Source organism: Oncorhynchus mykiss, chromosome 20, assembly GCF_013265735.2.
Source record: "Oncorhynchus mykiss isolate Arlee chromosome 20, USDA_OmykA_1.1, whole genome shotgun sequence".
Lineage (NCBI taxonomy): Eukaryota > Metazoa > Chordata > Actinopteri > Salmoniformes > Salmonidae > Oncorhynchus > Oncorhynchus mykiss.
Window position 1 is genome coordinate 20,387,185 of NC_048584.1, and position 23,164 is coordinate 20,410,348.

The 23,164-nt window shown below is 42.4% G+C and overlaps 1 protein-coding gene across 1 annotated transcript in view; it reads right to left on the reverse strand.

The window, feature by feature from the left end:
- The window catches only part of LOC110499116 (proto-oncogene Wnt-3), a 38,354-nt gene extending 18,189 nt beyond the window's left edge, over positions 1-20,165 (reverse strand). The window contains exon 1 of the mRNA XM_021576034.2: positions 19,395-20,165. Within this exon, the coding sequence (XP_021431709.1) occupies positions 19,395-19,474 (80 nt within the window). The 5' untranslated portion in view covers positions 19,475-20,165. The remainder of the gene's footprint in view (positions 1-19,394) is intronic.
- Between the last annotated feature and the right edge of the window lie 2,999 nt (positions 20,166-23,164).

Genomic DNA, 23,164 nt, shown 5'->3' on the forward strand with positions numbered 1-23,164 from the left:
TAATACTGAAAAAAATGTGGCAAAGCAATTATCACTTTGTTTTTCAGGACAAAAAGTTATGTTTGGGGCAAATCCAATACAACACATTACTGAGTACCACTCTCCAAATGTTCAAGCATAGTGGTGTTTGCATCATGTTATCTGTATGATTGTAATCATTAAGGACTGGCAAGTTTTTCAGGATAAAAAATAAACATCTGCTTTCCACCAGACACTAGGAGATGAATTCACCTATTCAGCAGGACAATAACCTAAAACACAAGGCCAAAATCTACACTGGAGTTGCTTACCAAGAAGACAGTGAATGTTCCTGAGTGGCCGAGTTACAGTTTTAACTTCTGCTTGAAAATCTATGGCAAGACCTGCAAATGGTTGTCTAGCAATGCGGATCAACCAATTTGACATAGATTGAAGAGTTTTTTAAAGAATAACGGGCAAATGTTGCACAATCCAGGTGTGGAAAGCTGTTAGAGACAGAAAGCTGTTAGAGACTTACCTAGAAAGACTCACAGCTGTAATCGCTGCCAAAGGTGCATCTACAATGTACTGTCTCTGTAAATTAGATATTTTTGTATTTCATCTTCAATTAACTTGCAAACATTCAAATCAGATCAAATTGTATTAGTCATATACACATATTTAGCAGATGTTATTGCGGGTGTAGCAAAATGCTTGTGTTCCTGACTCCAACAGCGCAGTAGTATCTAACAATTCACGACAATACACACAAACCTAAAAGTAAAATAATATAATTAAGAAACATATAATATTAGGACGAGCAATGTCGGAGTGGCATTGACTAGAGTACAGTATATACATATTACATGACAAAAACAGTATGTAAACATTGTTAAAGTGACTAGTGTTCCATTATCAAAGTGACCAGTGATTCCATGTCTATGTATATAGGGTAGCAGCCTCTAATGTGCAAGGTTGAGTAACCGGCTGGTAGCCTGCTAGTGATGGTTATTTAACAGTCTGATGACCTTGAGATAGAAGCTGTTTTTCAGTCTCTTGGTCCCAGCTTTGATGCACCTGTACTGACCACGCCTTCTGGATGATAGCGGGGTGAACAGGTTGTGGCTCGAGTGGTTGATGTCCTTGATAATCTTTTTGGCCTTCCTGTGACATCGGGTGCTGTTAGTGTCCTGGAGGGCAGGCAGTGTGCCCCCGGTGAGGCGTTGGGCAGACTGCACAACCCTCTGGAGATCTCTGCGGTTACAGCCGGATTAGTTGTCGTACCAGGCGGTGATACAGCCCGACAGGACGCTCTCAATTTTGCATCTGTAAAAGTTTGTGAGGGTCTTAGGGGCCAAGCCGGATTTCTTCAACCTCCTGAGGTTGAAGAGGAGCTGTTGCACCTTTTTCACCACACCGTCTGTGTGGGTGGACTATTTCAGATTGTAAGTGATGTGTACGCCGAGGAACTTGAAGCTTTTCACCTTCTCCACTGCGGTTCTGTTGATGTGGATGGGGGCGTGCTCCCTCTGCTGTCTCCTGAAGTCCCAATCAATTCCTACGTTTTGTTGACCTTGAGGGAGATGTTGTTTTTCTGGCACCACTCTGCCAGGGCCCTCATCTCCTCCCTGTAGGCTGTCTCGTCATTGTTGGTAATCAGGCCTACTACTGTCGTGTCGTCAGCAAACTTGATGATTGAGTTGGATGCGTGCGCGGCCACGCAGTCATGGGTGAACAGGGGGTTGAGTCCTGTGTTGAGGATCAGCATAGTGTTGTTTCCTACTTTACCACCTGGGTAAACAGAACTATGGTCAGAATGTGACAGACCCCCCCCCCCCCCCCCCCCCCAAAGGTGCGGACTCCGGCCGCAAAACCTGAACCTATAGGGGAGGGTCTGGGTGGGCGTCTGTCCGCGGTGTTGGCTCTGGAGGGGGACTCCGGCATCGCCGGACAGGCGGGAGCTGCCTGTCAGGAAGTCCAGGACCCAGTTGCACAGGGCGGGCTTCAGACCCAGGGCCCCGAGCTTAATGATGAGCTTGGAGGTTACTATGGTATTGAAGGCTGAGCTATAGTCAATGAACAGCATTCTTACATAGTTATTCCTCCTGTCCAGATAGGATAGGGCAGTGTGCAGTCCGATGGCAATTGGTTAATCTGTGGATCTATTGGGGCTGTATAGGGCCACAAATCTGTATAGGGCCATAAGCAATTAAGAAAATGGCTCCTACTGTAGTGGCCAGTGATTTTAATGAAGGAACACTAAAATCTGTCTTACCTAATTTCTACCAGCATGTCACTTTGCAACTAGAGGGGAAAACTATAGATCACCTTGAATACACACAATCAAACACATACAAAGCTCTCCTTCACCCTCAATTTGGCAAATCTGACCATCTCTATCCTCTTCATTCCTGCTTCAGGAATGATTCAATCTCTATTGCACTACACACTGCCCTTTCTCACCTGGACAAGAGGAACACCTAGGTGATAATTCTGTTCATTGACTACAGCTCAGCGTTCAACACCATAGTGGCCTCCAAGCTCATCACTAAGCTAAGGACCCTGGGACTGAACATCTACATCTGCAACTGGATTCTGAACTTCCTGATGGGCCGGCCCCAGGTGGTGAGGGTAGGGAACAATACATCCGCCACGCTGACCCTCAACATAGGGGACCCCTAAGAGGAGCGTGCTTAGTCCCCTCCTGTACTCTCTGTTCGTCCACGACTGTGTGGGTGCACATGACTCCAACACCATCATTAAGTTTGGCGACGACACAACGGTGGTATGCCTGATCACCGACGACGATGAGACGGCCTATAAGGAGGAGGCCAGAGACTTGGCAGTGTGGTGCCAGGACAACAAACTCTCCCTCAACGTCAGTGAGCACGACCCCATTCACATCGACACAGTCATGAAGAGGGAACAACAATGCCTCTTCCCCCTCAGGAGGCTGAAAAGATTTGGCATGGGCCCTCAGATCCTCAAAAAGTTCTATAGCGGCCTCCCGAGTGGCGCAGCGGTCTAATGAACTGCATTTCAGTGCTTGCGGTGTCACTACAGACCCGGGTTCGATCCCGGCTGTGTCATAACCGGCCGTGACCAGTAATCCCATAGGGCGGCACACTATTGGCCCAGCGTCGTTCGGGTTAGGGGGGGGTTTGGCCAGGGGGGCTTTACTTGGCTCATCGCACTCTAGCGACTCATTGTGGCCGGACGTGCGCCTGCAGGCTGACTTCGGTCATCAGTTGAACAGTGTTTCCTCCGACACATTGGTGGGTCTGGCTTCCGGGTTAAGCGGCATGTGTTAAGGAGTGCGGTTTGACCTTCGCCTCCCGAGCCCGTTGGGGAGTTGCAGCGATGAGACAAGATCGCAATTGGATATCACAAAATTGGGGAAAAAAAGGGGGTAAAATACAAAAAATGTAATCAAAATAAATCAAAATAAGTTATACAGCTGCATCCTTGAGAGCATCTTGACTGGATGCATCACCGCTAGGGTAGTGCGTACGGCCCAGTACATCATTGGGGCCGAGCTCCCTGCCATCCAGGGGTTGCAGCGATGAGACAAGATCGCAATTGGATATCACAATGATGTACTGGGTGTACTGGGTCGTACGCACTACCCTAGCGGTGATGCATCCAGTCAAGATGCTCTCAAGGATGCAGCTGTATAACTTATTTTGATTTATTTTGATTACATTTTTTGTATTTTACCCCCTTTTTTCCCCCAATTTTGTGATATCCAATTGCGATCTTGTCTCATCGCTGCAACTCCTGGATGGCAGGGAGCTCGGCCCCAATGATGTGCTGGGCCGTACACACTACCCTAGCGGTGATGCATCCAGTCAAGATGCCAGGCGGTGTCAGAGGAAAGCCCATAAAATTGTCAGAGACTACAGTCACCCAAGTCATAGACTGTTTTCTCCGCTACCGCACGGCAAGCGGTACCGATCCACCATAAAACGCTATATAGACTGCTAAATAGTTAGTTAACCAGACTATCTGCATTGACCCTTTTTTGCAGTAACTTATTTGACTAATCATCACATACTCAACTACTATTCATAAACTGTCACTTATTCCTAGTTATATGTACAGATATACATCAATTACCCCTGCTCGACTCAGTACTGGTACCCTGTGTATATAGCCAAGTTATCGTTAGTCGTTGTGTATTTATTATTGTGTTTAACTTTTCTATTATTTCTACATTTTCTTTCTCTCTGCATTGTTGGGAATGACCCGTAAGTAAGCATTTCACTGTTAGTCTACACCTGTTGTTTATGAAGCATGTAAGGAATAAAATGTCATATGATTTGATTTTGTTATAATGTTTGAGTCATTCAAATGGCATAATGTGTAGAATTTCTGGAAATGAGCTTTAAAACAGCTCAAAACATAATGTTTTGGATTAGCAGGAATTTACAGTTGAAGTTGGAAGACGACATACACTTTAGCCAACTACATTTAAACTCCTGACATTTAATCCTAGTAATAATTTCCTGTCTTAGGTCAGTGTAATGGCATTCAGAGGTGGAAGAAGGATCGGACCAAAGCGCAGGGTGGTAAGTGTTCATGATGATTTATTCACTGAACACTGAAATACAAAAACAATAAACGATGTGAACCAAACGAAAACCGAAACAGTACAGTGTGGCCCAAACACTCACATGGAAACAAACACCCACAAACCAAAAGTGAAACCCAGGCTACCTAAGTATGATTCTCAATCAGAGACAACTAACGACACCTGCCTCTGATTGAGAACCATACTAGGCCGAACACAAAAAACAACCTAGAAATACAAACATAGACTGCCCACCCCAACTCACGCCCTGACCATAATAAAACAAATAATAAAATAACAGAACTATGGCAGAACGTGACAGAACTAATCCCCCCCCCCCCCCCCCCCCCCCCCAAAGGTGCGGATCCTGGACGCAAAACCTGAACCTATAGGGGAGGGTCTGGGTGGGCGTCTGTCCGCGGTGGCGACTCTGGCGCGGGACGTGGACCCCACTTCACCACAGTTTTTGTCCGCCTCCTCAATCGCCCCCGTGGCCTCTTACGAGCGGTGACCCTTGCCGCCGACCTCCGACTGGGGACCCTAGCCATGCGTCCCGAATGGACGGGAAATTTCCGGCAACGCCGGACAGGCGGGAGACTCCAGCAGTGCCGGACAGGCGAGAGACTCCGGCAGCGCCGGAGTGAAGGACGGCTCTGGCGGCTCCTGGCTGGCTGACGGCTCTGGAGGGAGACTCTGGCGGCTCAGGACAGACGGGAGACTCTGGCGGCTCAGGACAGACGGGAGACTCTGGCGGCTCAGGACAGACGGGAGACTCTGGCGGCTCAGGACAGACGGGAGACTCAGAACTATGGTCAGAACGTGACAGTCAGTTAGGATCACCACTTTATTTTAAGAATGTGAAATGTCAGAATAGTAGTAGAGAGAATCATTTATTTCAGATTTTATTACTTTCATCACATTCCCAGTTTAGATACACTCAATTAGTATTTGGTAGCATTGCCTTTAAAATATTAAATCCTATGATGTCAAGCAAAGAGGCACTGAGTTTGAAGGTAGGCCTTGAAATACATCCACAGGTACACCTCCAATTGACTCAAATGATGTCAGTTAGCCTGTCAGAAGCTTCTAAAGCCATGACATACATTTCTTGAATTTCCTAGCTGTTTAAAGGCACAGTAAACCTCTGACCCACTGGGATTATGATACAAGTGAAATAATCTGCCTGTAAACAATTGTTGGAAAAATGACTTGTGTCATGCACAAAGGAGATGTCCTAACCGACTTGCCAAAACTATAGCTTGTGGTTGAAAAATGTGTTTTAATTACTCCAACCTAAGTGTATGTAAACTTCCGACTTCAACTGTAGCTTTAAAACTGTAAATGTTTCTCTCCGTCCCATTTCAAAATGTGTAGAATTGCAGGAAATGTGAATTAAAACAGCAACATTTCATTTTCATTTACTTATCTTTGATGTCCTTTTGTTGTTTGCAGGTGCACTATCCTTTTGACCCTATGCAGCCAGGCCCCATCTACTTTTTAACTCTTCGCAGCTGCAGTGGTCAAAACAAGAAGAAGTTTGTGCTCTGGTATTGTGCCTGGCGGACCATGCACAAGCTCCACCACAGTCTGGACCTTCACTTCCTGATCACAGGCCACACCAAGTTTGCCCCCGACTGGTGCTTCGGCCTCATCAAGCAGCGCTTCAGAAAGGCCAGAGTGAACACTTTGTCTGAGATTGCTGGTGTTGTGAAGGACAGCACTGTGACAGGGGTCAACATCCCACAGCTGGTTGGACTGGAGGATGGTACGGTGCTGGTGGAAAGCTATGGCTGGCAACAACACCTGACTCTGTACTTCAGGCCGATGCCACAGGTCAAACAGTACCAGCACTTCAGGTGAATATCATTTTCATTGCATTGTAAGGGGTTATTCTTTTTTTTTAAACTTAGGAGTTGAATTGATGATGTGCAAGGTTGTAATGTTTTCTCAATTTCCTGTTTTACAGCTTCGATGCTCTGGAGCCTGGTGTTGTTGTCGCTGAGGAGAGTTCGGACTCAGTCGGGACCGGGTTTCAGCTGCAGCGCAACACTGACATCCTTCCTCCCATATATGGTCTGCCTGTACAAGCACCACCTGCACTGGACATAGCTAAACAAACGTATGTTTTTGAAAAGATCAGGGAGTTTTGCGACGAAGAGGCTATGGACATCACATGCCCTGCACCAAAGTCAAGGGCAGGACAGAAACAGGCTCTCCGAATATAGATTCCTTTGTTCATGCGTGGTTTGGACGGACCAGTCATCAGCAGTATCTGCTGTGCCTCTATTCAAATGACTCTCTCCTAACACAAATACGTTGCTGCTACTATTTTTGTTGTCGAATCCTGCTGCTGCTCTGCCACTTTACCCCTGATTGTACGCATATACAGTGCCTTGCGAAAGTATTCGGCCCCCTTGAACATTGCGACCTTTTGCCACATTTCAGGCTTCAAACATAAAGGTATAAAACTGTATTTTTTTGTGAAGAACCAACAACAAGTGGGACACAATCATGAAGTGGAACGACATTTATTGGATATTTCAAACTTTTTTAACAAATCAAAAACTGAAAAATTGGGCGTGCAAAATTATTCAGCCCCCTTAAGTTAATACTTTGTAGCGCCAGCTTTTGCTGCGATTACAGCTGTAAGTCGCTTGGGGTATGTCTCTATCAGTTTTGCACATCGAGAGACTGAATTTTTTTCCCATTCCTCCTTGCAAAACAGCTCGAGCTCAGTGAGGTTGGATGGAGAGCATTTGTGAACAGCAGTTTTCAGTTCTTTCCACAGATTCTCGATTGGATTCAGGTCTGGACTTTGACTTGGCCATTCTAACACCTGGATATGTTTATTTTTGAACCATTCCATTGTAGATTTTGCTTTATGTTTTGGATCATTGTCTTGTTGGAAGACAAATCTCCGTCCCAGTCTCAGGTCTTTTGCAGACACCATCAGGTTTTCTTCCAGAATGGTCCTGTATTTGGCTCCATCCATCTTCCCATCAATTTTAACCATCTTCCATGTCCCTGCTGAAGAAAAGCAGGCCCAAACCATGATGCTGCCACCACCATGTTTGACAGTGGGGATGGTGTGTTCAGCTGTGTTGCTTTTACGCCAAACATAACGTTTTGCAATGTTGCCAAAAAGTTCAATTTTGGTTTCATCTGACCAGAGCACCTTCTTCCACATGTTTGGTGTGTCTCCCAGGTGGCTTGTGGCAAACTTTAAACTACACTTTTTATGGATATCTTTAAGAAATGGCTTTCTTCTTGCCACTCTTCCATAAAGGCCAGATTTGTGCAATATACGACTGATTGTTGTCCTATGGACAGAGTCTCCCACTCAGCTGTAGATCTCTGCAGTTCATCCAGAGTGATCATGGGCCTCTTGGCTGCATCTCTGATCAGTCTTCTCCTTGTATGAGCTGAAAGTTTAGAGGGACGGCCAGGTCTTGGTAGATTTGCAGTGGTCTGATACTCCTTCCATTTCAATATTATCGCTTGCACAGTGCTCCTTGGGATGTTTAAAGCTTGGGAAATCTTTTTGTATCCAAATCCGGCTTTAAACTTCTTCACAACAGTATCTCGGACCTGCCTGGTGTGTTCCTTGTTCTTCATGATGCTCTCTGCGCTTTTAATGGACCTCTGAGACTTTCACAGTGCAGGCGCATTTATACGGAGACTTGATTACACACAGGTGGATTGTATTTATCATCATTAGTCATTTAGGTCAACATTGGATCATTCAGAGATCCTCACTGAACTTCTGGAGAGAGTTTGCTGCACTGAAAGTAAAGGGGCTGAATAATTTTGCACGCCCAATTTTTCAGTTTTTGATTTGTTAAAAAAGTTTGAAATATCCAATAAATGCCGTTCCACTTCATGATTGTGTCCCACTTGTTGGTGATTCTTCACAAAAAAATACAGTTTTATATCTTTATGTTTGAAGCCTGAAATGTGGCAAAAGTTCGCAAAGTTCAAGGGGGCCGAATACTTTCGCAAGGCACTGTACCTACCTCATCTATCACTGATATCTTTATTGATATGGTTTGTGTACATACTGTATATTATTTTACTTATATTGACACTATCCATTATTGATATTGCTACTATGCAAGTAACCATTTGGCTGTACCGTTTACACCTTCTGTAGAGACCCATCCACTTGGCAAGATGTGGCTGGGATTTCTAGCATTTCTTTCACATGACCCATCAATTTAGACGAGTGCGTCTGGGTAAGCGTCATCTAATATTTATAAAATATTTTTATCTGGACACTTTCTGTTTACTTGGAATGTTTCCTTATTGTAGGCTACTACCACTTTTAGTCTTAAGGTTTACTACACTACTCAGTGTTTAGCACATGACCTCACATGTGAATCCTTAAAGAGATGGGTGGGGTTGGCTTAAAAGGGTGTGAACAATGCTGAATGGGTGTAGACAAAGGAGAGCTCTCCAGTAGGTGCAGTACTAAAACATTCAAAGGCCATTTTCTCGAAAGTGTGTTGACAAGTTTATCAACTTTCAAAGCAGAATTACTTTCCCATTTTTCCTCAAAAATGCAGCTACCATTTTGTAGCTCTCTCTATTTTTATCCCAAGTAAAAAACACAATTTCAAATTTTTCTACATAAGACCGATTTGAGTCAGTCGGTCACATTTTGTCTCTGTAGCCAAGAGGAGGGCCTCTGAAAAATTTGGTCGGTTACCACTTAATTTTCCACACCCACCATCACTCCCACCAGGCTGTAGGGCCTAATCGCTATCTCATAATTCAACCGTATGTCTTGTGCAAATTACTGTATGATAAGTAGGCTTGTTGTAGCCTGAGCCACTGCATTATTCTACTTAAGTGTGTTGACTGGCTACTTCACAAAACACATAAAATATCAGAGAACAGCCTGCTGAAAATTTGGCAGATGACGATATGCCAACCTTTTGACTCATATATCATTTCATTTCAAGGAGATGACTGAGTGTACAGTACCTTGTTTGTTTGCATACAACACTCAGTCGCGTCTACCCTACACACAATGTAACCCATTTGTTATGACTTGCTGATACATTGGTGATGTAGAACAGAAGAAGTGGGATTCATTGAAGATTTCTCCACTACACTTTGGCATAGGGATAGTTGTTGATGAATGCCAATCATTCTTGTGCATGTGTGAACAAGTTTGATTCGAGTCATTAAATTAATCAAATCCAGTTAATGCCGTTCATTTTTGTGCGCATAGCATTACAGTCCCGTATGCACTGCATTACAGTCCCGTATGCAAAGTTGTCTTATCAAACAGAGATGAGAATCAGACTCCATAGAAAGTCCATAGACTCTTCTATCAAACTTTATTCTACATCAATATGTTGACATCAAAAGTTGTCGGTTTTGCCTGTGGGGGGGGGGGGGGGGGGGGGGGGGGGGACTCTGCTAAATGAGGCCTCATGCACTCAGGATGAACACCAAAACATTGCCATCGGAATCTCAATTTGAATCCCACCACAGGAGAGACAAAGACACTCGGAAGAGAGTGTAAGTGGGCCATGGAAAAGTTGTCGGCTTTGCCCCCAGGATGGGATTTTTCCTTGCGGAGGCTGGAATGCACAGCTCCTGTCTGTGTTGTTGTGTTCAGTTTTTTCTTTGGTACACTTTTGATTTGTAGTCCAACAGCTCTGGGCTGATCAGATAAAAAATGACAGGACCCCTGAAAAATGCTTCAACCTGTTTTTGCCTTCTTCCCTTTTCTCACTCTCTTCCTCACTCTTTCCTCTCCCTCCTTAGACACTTTGAGAATGAGTGCAGAGCTGGGACAGGGAGCCCCTGCAGTCAGAACAGAGGAGATCAGGGAGCTTGGGTGTAAACTTGTGAACCTGCCTGTCAAGAAGTGACACTGAGTGAGTGAGAGCAGTGCGGCTTGCAGTTCGCTGAGGGAGCAGACAGAACTCTCTGACTGACTGTGTTCAACACAGTGTAGCAGTGCCAGTCATAGCGGAAGTACCCACTGGGCACAAACTGGTTGAATCAACATTGTTTCAATGTAATTTGACAACATTTTGTGATGTGGAGTCTACGTGGAAAATACATTGGATTTGAAAAAAGTCATCAATTGTTGTTTTGACGGTGAAATTTTAACCAAACAATTATTTCTACCTTTAAAATAACGTCAGATCTTCAACTGTCAGAAAAAATACAATAGCCTGGGCAGCACTTCCTCCTGGAGAATGTATCTATCTACAGCTACCCATTGGTTTTAATCAAGTCCAGCCCTGCATAGCTATGATATTTGTCACTGACCAACGTGCTATCATGAAAATGATTGCTGAGAGATCGCCACTTAAAAACAAAATAGATTCACTGTTGCTATCGAAGTCATTCCAAAGGGTAGGTTTAAAAGAGCAAATGAAATGGAACTATACTTTGTCAATCATATATCATCAAGGTTGCTATTTAGGCCTATATTTATAGCATTTGGGAAGTCATCAACAGCTATTGTTTCAATTCAACCCAGGATTCAACTAAAAAAAGACAATACAATAGGAATTGTACAATAGGGTTTCAAGCTCTTGTTGATTTCAAATGTAATGATATTTAGTGATGTTGTGTTTGGTTGTCAACTAAATACAGTATCAACATTTTAAGGAGATGTATCTTCTGCTTAAATCGTTCCATCTGTGCCTCCGGCTTTAATTCCAGTTTGTCTACAAATGAATTCAATATATGTTGTATTCACGTCTCCATCTCAACCAAAAATCTAAAAATCTAAGTCAAATCAAACTTTATTTGAAGTGCATTTAAAGTTTGATTTGATTTAGTCCTATTCATGAACTTAGATTTTTGGTGGAGATGGAGATGTGAATCCAACGTATAAATTATTTCATTGTAGACAAACTGAAATTAAAGCCAGATTTAGTCAGCGGCACAGATTGAGCCATCCAAGCAGGAGATAAATCTTCTTCAAATATTTGGTGGTGTTGACAACCAATCAAAATTCAATATGACTTTTAGACTTTTGACAAGTTAACAAATGGATTCATGTCTCCAACTCAACCAAAAATAAATAAATAAGTTAAAGAACGGGATTAAACCAGTGGGTCAGGAACTTTCCAAGCAGTAGATAGGCCTACATCTCCTTTAAAGCTGTAATATGTCACTTTTTGGGTGACCAGACCAAATTCACATCGAAATGTGAGCTATAGATCTCTCATTCTACTTGAAAACAAGTCTAAGAAATGATAGATCTGTTCTAAGCGCATTATTTCTATACTTCACATCCTTACGTTTTTTTACTTTGGGTTTTGTACACCAGCTTCAAACAGCTGAAAATACAAAATTTTTGGTTCTGGAAAATATATTTCACAGCGGTTTAGATGGAATAATGATTCTCTACACTATACTTGCCTGTTTCGAACTATTAGAATTTTGTCAACCAGGAAATTACATAGCGCTTTCTGCATAGTGCACTTTTAAATGTTATTTTTGGTTGCATTGTCAACCAAACACAATTCAATATTACTTTTGTAATACATGAAATAGCCTACAGTTAAGTATATGTTACAAACTAATGTAATATTCAACCTTAAAATGAGTAAAACATTCATGGCCACATTTTGAGGTTACTGTAGCTATACATTTCTTCTATAATCATGTAAAGCGTAAATGTTCATGTTAGCATGCATACATAGGTCGTCACAATTGCTGTAATAATCTGCCCAGAATCTTTAACTGCTTTGATTACTGGCCCCATGTTCTTTTAGGTGAATGACAGTGATAACACATGAATCTGTTGTAGGCTATAAATAAACACAATATCCCAAATTGTATTCCCATTTGAACTTTTCTGTGCCTTTAAATGGTTGAAAATGCACTGATATACATTTGGGTGACAACAAAACCAAAAATCGCACATTGTTTTCCCATTGGTGATACCACATTGGAAATTCAACTTTTGACTATAATTTTGAGTGGGTTAATATAGTTTGCAATTTCATTGATCAACGTTTCAACCAAATAATGCCCAAATATCCACGTTGAAATGACGTGGTGTGCCCAATGGCTAGTCCTTTCTCTCTATGTCAGTGTCAGAGCACAGACACGACGGAAATCGTTCAGAAAGAAAACATTGTGGCTTTACCTATCCTAGTATTGTGAGACAGTGGTGATTGCCATGCAGCAACGGCATAATGCTTGTTGAATTATCTGGAATCTTGTGGTATGCATACATGTACATGTAACTGCCAAAATAATGGAAACACTGGAGTAAATGAGGAATACAATGTATAATGAACCAAAATATAAATGCAAAATGTAAAGTGTTGGTCCCATGTCCCGCGTCCCATGAGCTGAAGTAAAAGATCCCAGAAATGTTCCATACGCATTAAACACTCATTTCTCTCAAATTTTGCGCACAAATTTGTTTACATCCCTCTTAGTGAGCATTTCTCTTTTGCCAAGATAATCCATCCTCCTGACAGGTGTGGCATATCAGGAAGCTGACTAAACAGCATGATCATTACACAGGTGCCAATGTTGTGCCATTCATCCGCGGCAATCACCTCATGTTTCAGCATGATAATGCATGGCCCCATGTCGCAAGGATCTGTACACAATTCCTGGAAGCTGCAAATGTCCCAGTTCTTCCATGGCCTCTGTAATCACCAGACATTGAGCATGTTTGGGGACACTCTGGATCGATGTGTAAGTCAGCGTGATCCAGTTCCCGCCAATATCCAGCAACTTCGCACAGCCATTGAAGAGGAGTGTGGGACAACATTCCACAGGCCACAATCAACAGCCTGATCAACTCTATACAAAGGAGATGGAGGAAAATGGTAGTCACACCAGATACTGACTGATTTTCTGAATGGTTTGATGAGCATGAAAACGATGTGAACCATGTGCCATGGCCGTCTCAGTCACCAGATCTCAACCCATTCAAACACTTATGGGAGATTCGGGATCCGTGCCCAAGACTGCGTTTTCTACCACCATCAAATGATGGAATTTCTTGTAGAAGAATGGTGTTGCATCCCTCCAATAGAGTTCCTGATACTTGTAGAATTTATTCCAAGGTGCATTGAAGCATCCAAGGTGCATCAAAGCCTATTAAAGGCCAAATGCAGCCATTTTTATCTCAGTATCAAATGATTTCTGGGTAACAATTATGTACCTTACTATGATTTGTTTTCAATTAAAATGGTCAAAAACAAAAACAGCTTTTTAGCAAGATGATAACTTTCTCAAGCAAGAGTTTTGCTAGGACTGTCTGAGTGGGGAGGGGAAAACTGAAAATGTGCTGTTATTGGCAGAGGTTTGGAACTTTATTTCTAATTGATCTATTAATTAATTTACTACCTGGTGATGTCACCAGGCAGGCCAAAACTCCATCCCACCAAAACAGGCTGAAATTGCAAGTGGTCTTTTCAAACAGCTCTTACAGTAAAGGGCATTATCATCATTTTAACAATGTCAGTGTTATTCCAACCTCATAGTGTGGAAATATATATTAAAAAAACACATTTTTGACTGCACTGGGCCTTTAAGACACTTTATGTTGATGTTTCCTTTATTTTGGTACTTACAAATATAACTACGACATACAGGTATGATGTAGGCCTAGTTCAAGTGGCACACGGCTTCCCTCTTTTCTCATTCTTTGGCTCAAAAACCACTATTCACCCTGCAGTGAAATTATTTCTACAAAGTTATGCTTTTATACAGTGGAGTAGTAGCTTGTATTGCCTTTGAATTTATCTCCCTCTCTCTCTTTCTCTCACCCTCCCTCCCTTCTTCCTCCCTCCCTGGGTAATGGTATAACCTGGGAAGGTTTGACTAGCCTATATTTAGGGTGCACAGGTGTGCTTCTTCGGGTGCACAATGCTTCTTCGTCTCCAGACACCAAGCCAGGCAGTGTGTCTTAAAAAATGAAGCTTGTTGTTTAAAGATTACTTGTTGTTCACAATTAATTGCTGCCCAGCAGCGGATTTGCAAACAGGAGCTACAGAAGCTGGCAATTAAGACTTATAAGGTGCGTGTGTGTGTGTGCGTGCAAGTGTGTGTGAGTGAGTGTGTTGATGTTTCAGTGTGAATGTGTTTGTTGCTTCCCTCTCCTTTTCTCTCCCCTCTCCATCTCTCTCTCCTTCTCTCTATCTCTCAGTCCACGTGTTTGCCCCCGAGGACCCCTGTGCCTCTGGGCGTTTGGGCCAATTTTCCTTTGAGGAACTGTCCTGACCTGTGTTTTAGTGCAGGTAATAGCTGTGAACTGTGGGACTTTGTCATTTCCTACACGAGTAGTTCATCACGTTCTTTGATGATGGGCTGAGATTAGGAATTTCCTTTACTGCTTTGAACTACCAGCCTCCTTTGATCCTCTCTCCCAACCGGCTGGTTAGGCTAGATAATGTCATGCCACTGGTTTGTTTTGTAGAGCTGGACAGTAAGGGTGTCAGGCTCCTTTTGTATTAACTGTATGTGATAACGTACATCGATTGCAATTCAAGCAGTTAGCTAGGTAGTAGTTACCACTGTTGCAAAGGAGACAAAGAGCATTGTAATCCAAACTGGGGCACAAATAGGGAACCTCATCCACCTGCTCAACTGACGTAGGCTAGGCCAATATCACTGTACTGAATGGAGGTTAACCAAATGGGAAAAAATGTACATGGCACAGATCTCTGTCTGGTGAAGTCACTACACTCTCCTTAGATATTTCTCACAGGCATTAGGGATGTCTTTGACTCCTGCTTATATGGCAGCCGCTGCCATTGATATGGAACCCTACCGGTCTTAAGAATAACATTCTTTAGGGCTTTCCCCTTTTCTTTCCCCTCCCCCCTCCCTTTGCACTGTTCAATATGATGCCTGAACATCCTTGATCTTTTCACACTAGGATTGCAGACGGAGGATTTTCTCGACTAAGAATCATTATAGTGATCCTTTTGCTAAAGGGGGGTTGAGGGGAGAGGTAAGGGGGGGGGGGGGGGGGGGGGGGGGTGTCACAGTCAGATAATAACATTCCTGAGACCCAGAGATGAACCCTAGAGCCCCATTTAAGCCACAAGGGTTGTCCAGCACATAGAGAGTAGGGGTGGCCATGACAGGGCAGGACAGGGGATGGGTAGGCAAGAGAGGATTGACCTTTTCATTTATTTTGCTACCCACATGTCACAGAGGGAAAAAGTGTTCAGATTTCACAAATGTCCCTCTCTCACTCTACCTGGCACATTCTCAATGCCCTGCCATTCTTCTACGTACTTTCTCTTCCTCAATCTGAAATTGCTTTATGGTTTTATTTTCTTATGGTAAAACTTTGCTTTCACTACAAAGAGACATGGGAAGTACCACAAAGTATGACATGTTACATGGGAATATATGTTATGATATGTTAACAGCATATCATATTTCTGCAATTTCCTGTGTTCTATGTATGCGGTATTGACCCATGTCTTGTATTGGGCTTTCGCAATCGTAGCAAATAGATAGTTTTGGTGCTCCATATATCTCTACTCTGACCTACAGGAAGTGGATTCCCCAAATCTGATGTGATTATGCTCACGGGGTCGGTGGGTGCCAGGTAGCCTAGCGGTTAGAGCGTTGGGCCAGTAAACAAAAGGTTGCTGGTTCAAATAAGCCAAATACCCAAGCTGACAAAGTGAAAAATCTGAGCAAGGCACTTATTCCTCATTTTCTCCAGGGGTGCTGTGCTACTATGATAGACCCTGTAAAACAACACATTTCCCTGCACCTATCCAGTGTGTGACAATAAAACATTATTATTATTTTTGGTGCTAGCATAGGCCACACTGATCTGATAAAAACGGCAATTCACCAGAAGTCACCAGAAACTCCGGCATCAAAAGCTAAAGCCACAACTCAGTCAGTTTACATAGTAACATACAGTTCCCATAGGTTACATCCTCTCTCTGGTTCCCCTCTGGAACTGAACAGTGGTCTAGATTAAGAGTATAATATTCTGTTGGATTTAAATGTTTAGTGGTTCTGTGGCGATGTTCTGGGGCCACACCACAAATCTTGGTTCCTCCAACGTTGGTATTTGAGGAGTTTCTAATGGGTAAAGACGTAGGTTTGGCTGACGTGGAGTGTCGGCATTCACTCATCATGGCCATTGTTTATAATATGAATATAAACAGAAATGGCTGGACCGGCTGACAGGTTGTCTTTAGCGCTTCCATTAAGGGATTACCTGTGTATATACCGATCGTTGACTGTATTTTAATGTGTGATGGGCTCATCCTAAACTACTTATGATTTGTCAAGATCTTTTTAAGTTGCTGTTGTCATCATACTAGCATGATGACAAACACGTAGGCCTATTGTCGGTACAGCGTAGAAAACAGAAGCTTGTATAGAATACACTTTTAATTCTCCAATCGCTTTATTTATTTTAGTTGAGCTGCACTAATTGCATTATTTGATTTGGATGCAGGAGTGCAAAAAATTCCCACGCAAAAATATTCTCTGCATTATACATCCCAGTATTGTAACCTGACCTACGGCCTAGAGAGATCACATGGAAACAATACAGGGCTTTGTCACAATTTTTCCCAAAATACTTTTATTTTAAAGATGAGACTCATGCGATGTTCTATATTTATGTACAGCATAAGAGGTGAGAAAAAGAGATACAAAGTTTTAAAAAACAACAAATTTTTCCAAAAACCTCACATTTATATTAGAGATGGGCATCGGGCTGCCAAAACCTTTATCAGATGGCTCTACCGAGCCCTCTTGGAACATACTGGTATGTTCTGTCTTTTATCTGCTTTTAAATCTTTCCAGATACTTATTTTCCTCTGTCTTATGAAACTATTCTAGCTACTGAACCAAACATTTGAGCATTTTCAAGTGGGGTCTATTTAAGTGACACTCTTATAGGGAATCTATTTTCTTGGCAGTTCCAGCTCCTCTCCAAACTCCTCATTAGCCAGCTATTTCACTCTACCTCGTCCTCCATGCATACAGTATGCACATCTCCAAAGTTATTTATGCTCTTTTGTTTTCGACACCCCTTGTGATTGTGTGACTGACTGCCAGGCATGAAGCAGTCAAAACTCCTTCGCCTCTCCCTTCCCCACTTGGCTGGAGAATTTATAACCAAGTCATCGCCCCTGAGACAGAAGCTGAGAGGAGCCCTGGCTCGCTGAAACTTATCACCCTCTCCCTTGACGCACCCCCGTACCCATCTTGTTATTTTGTTCTCCCTTGGATATACTCGACACCGTGGGTGACGACAGTGACAGCGCTCTATGACATCCATTCCTTAGCGTCTGCCCGGTCACCTGAAGCTACGCACGGCCATTTCATCTTTCTCCATCTCCCACCTCCCCCGCCTCCACTTCAAATGTGTTATCCAAATCAAAGGTGGCGCGCATTGTCCAGGCTGAACATTACACCGGTGTCATGTAAGCTCCTTGAGCAAAGAACAGCTGCAGGTAATTCAGACAGAGAATCCATGTTGTGTGTGGTGTGGTGCTGAACCCAGAGAGTGGGTGTAAAGCCCTCGTGCCATTAACACTTCAACCCTTTGGCCTGTGTGTTTGGCAGCTCCCCTCTCTGTAAATGAAACCAGAAGATGCTGGCGGTTTGGATAGCACTGCTGTGGGACCACATGCTAACCGGGCTACTAAAAGTGTACTGGCTCTGACAAGTATTGTGTCGGGAGCCAAAGAAGCTTTGTCATACGCCTACTCAGAAATATATCCAAAATAAAGGCTTTATGTTACCAAAGAGCGAGGCCTATGAGGTCAGATGCATGTAGCTGAATTTGTAATGAGATGAACCTAAAAATTTCACGTGAGGGTGACAGACAAGGTCTGGAATATTTCAACAAAGACACATAAAGCCCTACAGAGCCTAACCTGACTAGCCCATGACACTGACAAATCTCCCAGAAACAGCAATATTGCAATACTAATTGAATGACAAAAGTGTATGCTTAATTATTGTTAATATTAAGCAGAGCAAAATGAATTCAAACCAATTATGTTTAAATTAAATCTGACGCTGTGGCAGTCTTTCACAAATGTGTTGATTGATCGTTGATTTTGAGAATTTCAAAACGCTGACTATCTGACAGGGATTTTAGTCATTTCAAAGAGCATTGATGCAACTAGACAGTACACACTTCAGTTTGTGATAAGCTCCCTCGAAAACAAACCAATAAAGAACATTCAGCTAACAATGAAGAGTTACACGGCATGATTGGGGGCCGGCAGCCTGAACGTAGAATATGGACACACAATAGCAAACAAAAATGACGCTGACTTAAAAGGTCCTGATCGTACGACTCCAAATATCAAATAATAGAAGCTTATTTAACAAAATAAACTATGTCCTTAGAAAAGTGGATTCCCAAACGAGGGGTTGTGGTTATATAAAATAAAGGATTTGGGGAGTTTTCATGAAGAGGTTCAATGTTGTCATTGTCCTTGGAGGATGGAGACGTTATCCAAACCAATAATTACACTAATTCCAACCGCTATCTAGAAAAGCTCCTATCAGCCTAACACCAATATTTGGAGACAATTTACCTAGACAAGCCATCCATAAGGTCCTTTCAAAAATCCCTATAGAGATTGAATAAGTTTAATGCCCAAAACTACAATTTCAGCCTCCTTAGCATCACAACATTTGTCTAATAAGATAAACGGACCAGAGTGTAGAGGGGGAAAGAACGGCCAGCCTTTTCCGTTACACCAGAATTTGAGGTTAAGATTCTTTGGACTGGGCTGAAGAACATTTTTCCACGCAGTCAACTGAAAGTGCACTTTATTCTGCCCTCTTCAAATGATCAATGACCGAAAGTCTCCCTATAGCAGCTCTAGGATTTGATGCTGAAACTCTAGATTGTACTCACCACCAGATGGGATAGCCTCCAAGCACCCGCCAGCTGGACAACCACACACACATCATATATCCAATCAGGAACAAATCCATGAGGTATGCCTTGTGGTGGTAGAGTGGAAATGGATCAATACATAGAATTTCCAATTGGGAATGAAGAACAGACTTCCTGGAGGAGAAGCTTTAGGAAAAGCTTGATTGTTGAGGGACGGGAAAATTGAAATCAAATTGAAGCAAAAAAAAAAAAAACTTCCTCCTGTTTTCCCCCTTCTTTGAGTCTGGACAGGAAAATGTGTCTGTCTCCTAGTAGTTAGGAGAGTAAGTGTCTCTCTCTCTCTCACACATATACAAACGCACACACACACACACACACACACACACACACACGCTCCTACCCGTCCTCTCCTTCCCTCCCTCTCTATGAGGTTCTTTCCTAAGGTAGATATGTTTTTCTCTCCACTTTTTTCTCTCCCTCAGGATGCCTCATCCACAGGCCCAATATTAAAGGGGGGAAAAAAGAAGACGAGCGAGGTTTGGAGATGTCAGCTGGCAAGCCAATCACAGAGGATGGCCTTAGGTTACGAGAAAAATTATTCGTTCCCATCCGTCAATCACACACCACCCCCTGGTAATGTGGAAAAGAAAGAAAGGAGAGAGAAAGAGGGAGGGTGAGAGGGAGGGAAAATGAGAAGAGGTGTAAGGGAGGGACAGAGCAAAAAGGTAGAGTTCTTCTTATTCAATCTATTTCATCTCTGATAATTCAAAGCAAGCACTCCCCGAAGTGGCTCAGGATAGGTGAAGGGGTTTAAGGCCTGCCTCTTCATGGAGGCTTTGGGATTGGCGGCGGAGCGGAGGACATGCAGGGGGGGAGGAAGTGTTGACTTCATTTTTAGGGGTTGTGCCCTGACTAATTGAGCCGGATATATATGCATACAGTGCATCCACACCCTTTCTCTCTCAGGCACACAGGGAGACATTTACAGTGAATTTTATAAATTGTTGTCCTCCCACCCTGAAGAGAGGACATAAAAGACGACACAATAAAGCCATAAAACGTGGTGGTTGGGCCAGGCACACAAGGCTATATTCTCTAATGGCCCAAAGGCGACACATTTGACATCAATACCATTGTCATTTTGATGGGCTGAGGGGCAGGCAGTAGTTGGTGAGAGAGGAGAGAGAAGGGGACATACCAGTAAAGGGACATTATTTCTAGAACTAACCGAAAGTCAATTTAAGATGTTGGCAAACTGATTTGATACAATGACAAACTGCACACTTTTGTTGAATCTCGGGGTTAAATGCTATTTTATTTATGTCAAGACATAGGGAAAAGTTAGATTTTCAACAATGGTTTATATTGGGTCTACTGTACCACAACAACAAAAACATAAATTAACCCATTAAAAGACTGCAGTATGTTTACGGAAATGAAATGTTCATACATTTATTTTACGTTTCCTCTATAGAGAGAAAAACGTCTTGGTTGGACAGCTTGTTATTGGAGTGTTGCAAGTGGTTTGCATCGTGTCTTTGGAGAGTCATATCTAATGCTCTTAGCGGTTCCTCTACTATGTTATTAGGGTTCAGATGGTGTTTTCTTTGTAATAGAAACACTGCACAATGCAGACATACATGACATAATGCAAAGCCTTCATCTGAGTCAAAAACAAAATCAATATGAGTTATTTAAAGTTATTTACCGTGAAATGTATTAAACTGTTATATTTCTTACCAGACACACAGCTATTCAGCCACTGAAGTAATCATACTTTTGAGAAACTTCCCGCTGGGCACAAACTGGTCGAATGATTGTCGTTTCAATGTCATTTGTCAACACATTGTGACGTGAAATCTAACGTTTGAAAAAAGTAATTGAGAGTGAAATTTCAACCACAGGATTACATCATCATGGTAATCACATTTCTATATAGACACACCTTGTATAAAGGATGTTGAATTTGTACCTTTTAAGCAACGTCAGATCTTCAACATTAAATCCATTATCAGAAAAAAAACAGCACCTCCTACTGGAGAATTAATCTATCTACTGTACTGCTACCCTTTGGCTTCCCATCCAGGGTTTTAACCAAGCCAAATCCTGCTTAGATATTTGTCACTGACTATTACCAATGTGCTATCGTGACAATTTTTGTTGAGAGACCTCCACTTAAAAACGAAATAGATTCACTGTTGCTATCAAATTAAATCCAAAGGGTAGGTTTAACAGAGCAAATGAAATGTGGCCATAGTTTATCACTCATTTAAAATCAATTATACTATTTAAGCCTATAAAGCAGCTATTTAATCATTTCTATGCTGGATTCACATCTCCATCTCAACCCAAAATCAAAATGAAAGAATAGGACTAAATGAAATATTTAAAGTGCATTTAGTCGTATTCTTTAACTTAGATTTTTGGTTTCGATGGAGACATGAATCCAACATATCAATAACTAATTTGTAGACAAACTGAAATTAAAGCCAGACAAAGCCAGTGGCTCAGATGGAACTATCTAATGAGTAGATCTCCTTTAAATGTTGATATTGCTTTTGTAATACAGTAAACAGACTAAAGTTAAGGCTATCTTACAAATGAATGCAACATTCCACCTGAAAATGAGTAACACATTCATGGCCACATTTTTAGTTGACCGAAACGTTTTTGGGCCGTGACATTATTTTCGTATGATTCTTTTTCGACCCCACGATGTAAATAAATTATGTAATCAACAGACAATGTTTCCTTTTTTGGGGGGGACAGTCTCTTACAAATCAGTCTGACTGTGTTTTTGAAAGTATTTCAATCTGAAGGAAGTATGCGTTGAAGTGACTGAAATGCATCAGAAAGGTATTCGGAAAGTATTCAGACCCTTTGACTTTTTCCACATTTTGTTACATTACAGCCTTACTCTAAAATGGATTAAATAAATCTATGTCATCAATCTACACACAATAGCCCATAATGACAAAGCGAAAACAGGTTTTTACAAAAGTATGCACATTTATTAAAAATAAAAGGGTAAAAAGGTATTCAGACCCTTTGATAATGGACTCAAAATTGAGCTCAGGTACATCCTGTTTCCATTGATCATCCTTGAGATGTTTCTACAACTTGATTAAAAAAAAAAAATCATTTAACTAGTCAAGTCAGTTAAGAACAAATTCTTATTTTCAATGATGGCCTAGGAACAGTGGGTTAACTGCCTGTTTAGGGGCAGAATGACAGATTTGTACCTTGTCAGCTCAGGGATATGAACTTGCAACCTTTCGGTTAACTAGTCCAACGCTCTAACCCCTAGGCTACCCTGCTGCCCCAAAATTGTATTGGAGTCCACCTGTGGTAAATTAAATTGATTTAGACATGATTTGGAAAGGCACACACCTATAAAAGGTTCCACAGTAGACAGTGCATGTTAGAGCAAAAACCAAGCCAAGAGGTCGAAGGAATTGTCCTTAGAGCTCAGAGGCAGGATTGTTTCAAGGCATAGATCTGGGGAAGGGTACCAAAAACATTCAATGAAGGTTGAACAAGCATTGAAGGTCAACAAGTTTGGTACCACTAAGACTCTTACTAGAGCTGGCTGCCCGGCCAAACTGAGTTCATCTGTTGAGATGGGAGAACCTTTCAGAAGGACAACCATCTCTGCAAGCACTCCACCAATCAGGCTTTTGTGGTGGCCAGACAGAAGAAACTCCTCAGTGAAAGACACACGACAGCCTGCTTGGAGTTTGCCAAAGGGCACTTAAAGGACTCTCAGACCATGAGAAACGCTGCTGTAA